Source organism: Herpailurus yagouaroundi, unplaced genomic scaffold (assembly GCF_014898765.1).
Source record: "Herpailurus yagouaroundi ecotype Mexico unplaced genomic scaffold, PumYag 77, whole genome shotgun sequence".
Lineage (NCBI taxonomy): Eukaryota > Metazoa > Chordata > Mammalia > Carnivora > Felidae > Herpailurus > Herpailurus yagouaroundi.
Window position 1 is genome coordinate 86,372,663 of NW_024412388.1, and position 8,988 is coordinate 86,381,650.

General features: G+C 37.2%; 1 protein-coding gene across 2 annotated transcripts in view; it reads left to right on the forward strand.

Annotated features, from left to right (window-relative positions):
• RTCA (RNA 3'-terminal phosphate cyclase) overlaps positions 1 to 4,077 on the forward strand; it is a 26,780-nt gene extending 22,703 nt beyond the window's left edge. For both annotated transcript variants that reach the window (XM_040471098.1, XM_040471099.1), the window contains 2 exons: positions 840 to 944; positions 3,705 to 4,077. In XM_040471098.1, the coding sequence (XP_040327032.1) occupies positions 840 to 944; positions 3,705 to 3,806 (207 nt within the window). In that variant the 3' untranslated portion in view covers positions 3,807 to 4,077. The remainder of the gene's footprint in view (positions 1 to 839; positions 945 to 3,704) is intronic.
• Positions 4,078 to 8,988: the final 4,911 nt, after the last annotated feature.

Here is an 8,988-nt window from a genome sequence, read left to right on the forward strand (position 1 = left end):
TTTCTTTCTTTCTTTCTTTCTTTCTTTCTTTCTTTCTTTCTTTCTTTCTTTCTTTGAGAGAGAGAGAGAACAGGGGCAGAGAGAGAAGGGGGAGAGGATCTGAGGCAGACTCTGTGCTGACAGCATAGAGCCCAATGCAGGGCTCAAACTCATGAACCATGAGATCATGACCTGAGCCGAAGATGGATGCTTAACTGACTGAACCACCTAGGTACCTCTCCTTAACTAGTTTCTTATTTCCCTTATTTCTAGTCTCTCCTTTCTTGCCCAAGTGTACTCTATACTCTAAGGAATTCTGTATTAGTGTATTTGTTTACCCACTAAAATGTAATTTTAGGGGCCGCTGGGTGGCTCAGTCGGTTAAGTGTCCCACTCTTGATTTCAGCATCAGGGCCTCCTTGGGATTCTGTCTCTCCCTCGCCTCCTCCCCTCCCCCTCACGTGCATGCTCGCTCGCTCGCTCGCTCTCTCTCTCAAATAAATAAACTTAAAAAAAAGTTGTAATTTTAGGCAATGGAAGAAGCTTGTCATATTATATATTCCACCTTGTAGAGACAGTTGGTCTGATATATTAACTTTTAACTCTCTGTTTTATTCTTAAACACAAATTTTAGAAAGGCTGTATTGACAACTGCTACTGAGCATTTCTGTACCACAACACAGACTGTGGGTGACAGAGGTTTTCTGTCATCTTCTTAGGACTTCTGGAAACCTAAAGAAGTAGAAATGCTTTGAGCTATTTTGATTTCTAGTAGTATTTTCATATGGTAAGCAGTAGAATTTTAACTCCAAATATTAGTAAATGTGTGAAAATTTTCTTCTTTGTTCTTTTTTTAATAGCTGATCATTTTCATGGCATTAGCCTGTGGAGTTTCCAGAATAAAAACAGGACCAGTTACACTCCATACACAAACGGCTATACATTTTGCTGAACAACTAGCAAAGGTGAGTATTCCTTTAGAAAGAGTAATTGATTTTTATCATAGCCAGTTTTTGGGTCAGATTGTAATAAACAGGATACTTGCTATTCCTCACCTAGTACTTCTTGTGTGGCAGACACTGAGCTGAGTCAGCAGTTGCCCTGAATCATCTTACTCTGCATAACCATTTTATTTTTTAAAGTTTATTTATCCTGAGAGAGAGAGAGCATGTGTGCGTGCAAATGGGAGAGGGGCAGAGAGAGAGAGAGACAGAATCCCAAGCAGGCTCCGCACCACCAGCACAGAGCCCGATGAAGGGCTTGAACACACTAACCATGAGATCATAACCCTAGCCTAAATCAAGAGTTGAATGCTCAACCCACTGAGCCACCTAGGCACCCCAGCTCTGCATAACCATGTTAGGTTGCTGTTTATTTTTATTCCCATTTTGCATAAGGAATTCATGGTTGGCCAGAAACTTAAATATTTATATGAAATTTTACATGTTTCATTTTCTTTTGATTCTACTGTAGAATAGAATATTTGCTGAAATTTTAACACCAGTCCCCTAAACTTTTATAAGAATAGATTTATAATTTTTTACTGAAACAGGGTTTATTAGTATATAAGCTCATATTAATACCTTTTCTGCAGGATTCTTAATTTTAAAAAAATGACTAAATTTGTATGTTTTATCTGAAACTAATGTAATTTCCTTATAGCAAATTTGGAAAATAAGGGGAAAAAAACCTACCTATAGTCCCTTTTGCCAACAACCACTGTTGACATTTAGGTATTCTCCTCTTAAAAGTGTTTCTCTTTTCATTTTTTTTTTTTTTGCATTTACTGCATATAGCTTCATTTCTTGCCTTTTTCAGTAATTGCATGTTCCTGTTTTGCTATAGTCTTTATAATGTAATTTCATAAAGTGATCTATAATTTATAACTCAGAATTTTATGAAGGAAGGTGACCTTAAGTAGTTTTAAAAATTATAAAAATAATGCACATTATTAAAAAAAATAGCTATTATAGAAGGGTAGCAATCACAAAGTTGGGAGTTGCCCTGCTTCTAACCGTTTATTTGTATGATTTTTAATAACATACACCTTTTTTCTTGTTATTAGAAAGCATAGATAGATTTTGATTCAGTTGTAGGAAAAGGATAATAGGAATTGGAGGTAAATTATATTTCATGTCAAGAGATAGTTAACTGTACTTTTTATTATTCCATTTATGCTGTATTATCATTTTTTCTTTGTAAACTATGATTTCCTTGATGGCAGGGACTAAGTTGCATTCATATAGTCCTCACTTTTTTTTTGTTTTTAATTTTTTTTCAACGTTTATTTATTTTTGAGACAGAGAGAGACAGAGCATGAATGGGGGAGGGTCAGAGAGAGAGGGAGACACAGAATCCGATACAGGCTCCAGGCTCTGAGCGGTCAGCACAGAGCCCGACGCGGGGCTTGAACTCACGGACCGCGAGATCATGACCTAAGCTGAAGTCGGACGCTTAACTGACTGAGCCACCCAGGCGCCCCTAGTCCTCACTTTTTATAGTACTTTGCATATAGTGGACACTGACATGTTATTTGAAGTGAATACATAGTGGAGAGTGCTGTGAATTGGAATTTATAGCTCTGGTTTCTTGTTCCGCTTTGTGGTATCTTACTGAGTGACTTGGGGCAAGCTGCTTTTTCTTTCTGTGCCTCAGTGCAGATAATTCATCTGTAAAATCAGAGACTGGTGCATAGTCCATTAAGACTCCTTGTAACTTTAAATTTTTATAGTTTCAGTATATTTATATATAGGCTAGAAATGATTTCCTTGAGTGTTCCTGTGTTTCATATTTACATAATGCTTACAATTTGAAATGTATACATATATATAATTACACAAGTAATTGGCTATGTAGCTCAGAATTCAGTGCTTATTCATTCAACAGTAATTTTCAGTGTCTACTATATACAGTATACTGTCACATAATCCTGAAACTGGAATAATTTGTGAACATTACTATGCAGTAGGCCCCAGAATGATGGTTTTCAAATTGTGTTTCATAGAATCTTAAGGTCTTAGGCGCATTTGAAATCCATTTGCTACAAATTCAACCTACTCAATTGTTTTGATTTTAATTGTTTTATCAGAATGAATGCAGTAGCTTTAAAAAAAAAATCATGTTTCCAGAATGCAGTGATAGAAACCAAATATTTCAAAGCCAAACTTCAATTAGTTAACAAGTGAAAAACAACATATTAAGGCCAATAAAGATGAAGGGCATCCCCCCACCTTCCTTCTTTGAACTAGATTTTTTTGAATAGCATATTTAGGGAATTAAATTGACAAGAAAAATTTGAGGGGATTTAGAAACTTGATCTTGACAAGATCAGAGAAGTATAAATGCTTCAATGCTATGTTTTAGAAAAAATATAGGAAGTAGGTAGTAAAGGGGTGTTATAGTTAACAATTGGGATTTTGAAAATGGTATTTACCTAGCTGCAAATATCCTGGGGATTTTGATTCAGTGGATATGGAGCAGGGCCTAGGCTATACATTCTGACAGAACTCCACAAGTATATATTACTTTTGAACAAGAGTCATGCTTCTGGAGCAAAATATTTTATATTTAGGTTATTGAATTTCTCATGAGTCATTTGATCTTTGTGCCTCTAGCTTCCTCAATAAAATGAGTTTGATATTAACTACTTGCCTATTTATGTTGGACTTAAGGGCTTTCTATCTCTCTTTATATTACTTATATACTAAATGCTTCTCTGGTTTCAGGCTAAATTCTCTGTGAAGAAATCAGAAGATGAAGACGATGCCTCTAAAGACACTTATATTATTGAGTGCCAAGGAATTGGGATGACAAATCCATATCTATAGGGTATTTGCCTTTTAAATAATACCTCAATGATATATTGCACTAATTCATTTCATAAATATTACACAGCAGTGAATAAGCAGTAACTTATTAAAGGACCTGACTTAAATTTGGAGATGAAGTACAGAGTGTTATAGATTTGCTGAGAATGCTTCATCTAATTAATCTCACTTTGACTATCTCCTGAGATAAAGACAATGAAATACAAGAGTTGATGGATATGTATGATAGCTGATTTCAGTATTAAAGTATGGAAATAGAGTATTTTTTCTACCTGAAGTGTGTTTTTCTTTCTTATATAATAGAGTAAGTCAAGGCTGTAGATTTGGTCTGTAATTTGTGTCTGGTTTTAATTAGGTTACTGAAACCTCATGCATAATGAGACAACTTTTTGCACAAGTATTTGCTGTGTCAACAATAACATTTAATAAGCATTTTCTCATTCTAATTATATGTCTCTTCTTTCTAGTGGGCACTTGGTAAATATTGATTTTGAATCTAGTGAATGTTTTGAAAGCTGAACAATGAGGATTGCAAAATTGAACCCTAGTAAATTTGTCCAAATTCAGCCCAGATATGTTTTTGTTTGGCTTTCAAAACATTCAACAGATTCAAAATCTAATTAAAATATAATTGAGCGCCTTTACAACAGAATGTGCTTTTCATCACTTGCTGTTATCTTATACCTAGTCTGTTTCCTCATTTAGATTACTTCCTGGTCACTGTAGGCAGTTGAAATTGTGACTCAAATTAAACCAGTTTGGTGTACCAGCTAAACATGCTGTCCTGTAAAGTAATGAGGAAGGTTTTTTTTAAAAATTTTTTATATTTTTTTAGAGGGTTATTTTTATTTTTTAAAGTTTATTTACTTTGAGAGAGAAAGAGGGAGGGAGAGAGAGAATCCAAGCAGGCTCTGTCTGTCAGCATTGAGCTTGACTCAGGGCTCAATCCCACAAACCATGAGATTGTGACCTGAGCCGAAACCAAGAGTCAGATGCTTAACCAGCTGAGCCACACAGGTGCCCCAATATGAGGAAGTCTTTTAAACGTGGTTCTGTCTTAGACTTTATCTGATGATGATTAAAACATAGTTTAGGGGCGCCTGGGTGGCGCAGTCAGTTAAGCGTCCGACTTCAGCCAGGTCACGATCTCGTGGTCCGTGAGTTCAAGCCCCGCATCAGGCTCTGGGCTGATGGCTCAGAGCCTGGAGCCTGTTTCCGATTCTGTGTCTCCCTCTCTCTCTGCCCCTCCCCCGTTCACGCTCTGTCTCTCTCTGTCCCAAAAATAAATAAACATTGAAAACAAAACAAAACAAAACAAAAACATAGTTTAAGGTATGGATCCAGGGGATGGTATTATAATACATTCAGAAAGTGCTGAATTAGTCTGTATAGAACAACATAATGAAAAAAAAATTACTCCTAGGTACATAATCATGATGATGATAATCAATGATTTTTTTTTTAATTTTTTTTTCAACGTTTTTTATTTATTTTTGGGACAGAGAGAGACAGAGCATGAACGGGGGAGGGGCAGAGAGAGAGGGAGACACAGAATCGGAAACAGGCTCCAGGCTCCTAGCCATCAGCCCAGAGCCTGACGCGGGGCTCGAACTCACGGACCGCGAGATCGTGACCTGGCTGAAGTCGGATGCTTAACCGACTGCGCCACCCAGGCGCCCCGATAATCAATGATTTTTGTGGCCTTGGATCGTTGGGTTCAGTTTGCTCTAAAGATGTGATAAAAGTATTGCTTACTATTTATGTTTTCATGAAGTAGGTAAATCTCATTTGTATAACAAATGAGATATGGAATATCTTTCTATTTTATAGTAAAACTACACTTTTAGTATAGTTTTTGGAGGGGTTGTGATAAATTTGGAGGTCTTTAGGGTAATCGTATGCTTGCTGCTTCTGGCCGGGTGTGCAACAGTGTTGAAGACGTAGGCTGGAATACAGAAATTGGGAATTTTGTAGAGCGAGATTTAGGGTCAGCCCAGTATACACGATGAGTTTATGATTAATCTTGGCTTTGGTATGTCACTGTTGTTGAGTCTCAGCTCAGGTAAAATGAAGGTGGGACAAGTGCAAAGAAATTTTTGCTAAGTCCTAGAAGTGATTTGAATTTCTGTTTATTTTTCCCAAATAAAATTATATTTCTCTGTTTTTTCCCCTCTTGTTGATTTTATTTTGTTTTTTCTTTTATAATCTTAATAATGCTGTGACTGTGCATTTTCTTTACTTAAGCCCTTTAGAGTTTTTTTGTTGTTGTTGCCATTTACACTGTCTTTCCAGTTCGATTTCTGTTCTTGTCTTTTTTTTAATTGTTCATTTATTTATTTTGAGGGGGGGAGATGAGTGGGGGAGGAGCAGAGAGAGAGGGAGAGAGTATCCCAAGCTGCAATGGCAGTGCAGAGCCTGAGTGGAGCTCGATCCCACAAACTGCCAAATCATGACCTGAGCCGAAATCAAGAATCAGACACCCAACCGACTGAACCACCCAGGTGCCACTCTGCTCTTGTCTTAATGCCTTTCTGCTCTCTTTATTTTATTTTATTTTGTTTTATTTAAACTTTATATCATTACTGCTCTCTACACCCAACATGGGGCTTGAATTCATGACCCAGATATCAAGAATTGCATGTTCTTCCCACTGAGCCAGCCAGCTCCCCCCGACCCCGCCTTCTGCGCTTTTTAGATTTACTTTGCTTATATGCTATCATTTATTATCCATCGAGCTCTTACAATGTGCTAGTCATTGTACGAGGTAGGACAGTAATGTTAAGGAAGACAGACTGTTGTACTTGAGTTGGAAATTGTATTTCTATTTCTACTTCTGTATCTAAAAGTCTCTTAGATGTTTCTTTCTTCTGTTTTTTAAGACCTCTTAATACAAGTAATTCTGTTGATTTGATACTATATGTGCAATGATTGTTAAGAATATTTTTTAAACCAGTGACCTTCAAATAGATATTCATACCACTTGAGTTTCACAAAGCCTTCCCTAAAGTAGTTTTTAGAGAATTTGTTCCTAAATTTCTCTGCTAAAATATGTACTTCCTCCTAAAATTGAGTTGCCTGCTGTCAAGGTCTTTGCAGTTTCTTGTTTTTCATAACTTCTCTTTCATAACTGCCATTCTTCCTTTTTACAAAAGAAAAGTTTATTTTTATTTATTTTTAATTTTTTAATGTTTTATTTATTTTTGATAGAGCAGGGGAGGGGCAGAGAGAGAGGGAGACAGAGGATCAGAAGCAGGCTCTGTGCTGACAGCAGATAGCTTGATGTGGGGCTTGAACCCACAAACCAAGAGATCATGACCTGAGCTTAAGTTGGACACTTAACTGACTGAGCCAGGTGCCCCAGTAAAGTTTATTTTTTTATCCATTTTATTTTTACAACAGTGCATTCCCCAGAGTATAGAAAAAGCTTGAAGGCATCAAATAAAAGGACAGTTTGAAATATTAGTCTCTGAAAAGCCTACTCAAACTAAGATATAAACTTGCATCTTATTTATATATTTGCATGATTTTAAGTAAGGAGATAAAAGCACGAGTGTTTACTTTCTACAGATCAACCTTAAACTTTAAGTAAAACATTTTTCTGGGGTTCCTGGGTGGCTTAGTCGGTTAAGTGGCTGAATTTTGGTCTTGGCTCAGGTCATGATCTCACCATTTGTGAGATCGAGCCCCACATCAGGCTCTGCACTGATATCAAGGAGCCTGCTTGGGATTCTGTCTCTCTCTGCCCCTCCCCAGCTCGTGCTCTCCCTCAAAAATAAACTTAGAAAAAAAAAAACACAACCTCTTGGGGCACCTGGGTGGCTCATTTGGTTGAGCATCCAACTCCTGGTTTCAATTCAGAGTTCTTGAGTTCAAGCCCCTCTTTTGCAAAATAAATAAATAAATAAATAACACCAAAAACTCTTAAATAAAAGATTTTTGTGATTATCAGGAGATATATTTTCAGTAGCTTTGCCAAGGCTACTAGAAAGTTTTTTTCTTTATATATTTATTTTTGGGGGGAGAGAGAGAGAGAGAGCATGCACACACAAATGAGGGAGGGGTAGAGAGAGGGAGACAGAGGATCCAAAACAGGCTCTGCACTGTCACTGTAGAGCCTGATGCAGGGCTCGAACCCACAAGCTGCGAAATCACAACCTGAGCCAAAGTCTGACTCTTAATTGACTGAGCCACCCAGGTGCCCCATAAATCCGTTGTTTTTTTTTTTGTTGTTGTTGTTCACTTTGGGAGTTTATTGCTTAGTAGGAATAAAGAATTACTTCTTTGTTTTCTATTCATTCCTACCATACAGAGTTGTGTTTCAGCATCTGGAGATTATTAGTGTTCTATAAATATGCATATAATTATTAACATATATTTTAAGCCCCACACTTGCTTGATAGCCTTTTTTGCTGTTGATTTCCAGTGAGCTCTGCCTCATCCCAGTACCATATATACATGATCTATTTTTTTTTTTAATTTTTTTTTTCAACGTTTATTTATTTTTGGGACAGAGAGAGACAGAGCATGAACGGGGGAAGGGCAGAGAGAGAGGGAGACACAGAATCGGAAACAGGCTCCAGGCTCTGAGCCATCAGCCCAGAGCCTGACACGGGGCTCGAACTCACGGACCGCGAGATCGTGACCTGGCTGAAGTCCGACGCTTAACCGACTGCGCCACCCAGGCGCCCCCATGATCTATTTTTTTAAGAAAGAGCCTCAATCTGGGGCAACTGACGGGCTCATTCAGTAGAGCATTGGACGGTTGATCTCAGGGTCATGAGTTCAATCCCCACGTTGAGTATATAGCTTACTTAAAAAAAAAAAGAAAGAAAAGCATCAATCTCATTAAGAGATATATATCCATAAAATTTTACTTTTATCAAAACATGTATTTGTTATGCTCAGTTCTGTGGTCATACTAATTGTAATTAATCAAACCAGGAGAAATTTAAAGCATTTTTAAGAGTCTTGTGTTCACTGAAAGTTTTAGAACAATGCAAATTAATATGCATATTTTTATTGCAGAAAAATAGGACAAGGTGAACTTTTTTTTTTTCTTAAGTTTTTATTTATTTATTTTAAGAGAGAGAGTGTGCTAGTGGGGAGGGGCAGAGAGAGAGGGAGAATTCCAAGCAGGCTCCATGCTGTCAACACAGAGCCAGATGCCGGGCTGGAAGTCATG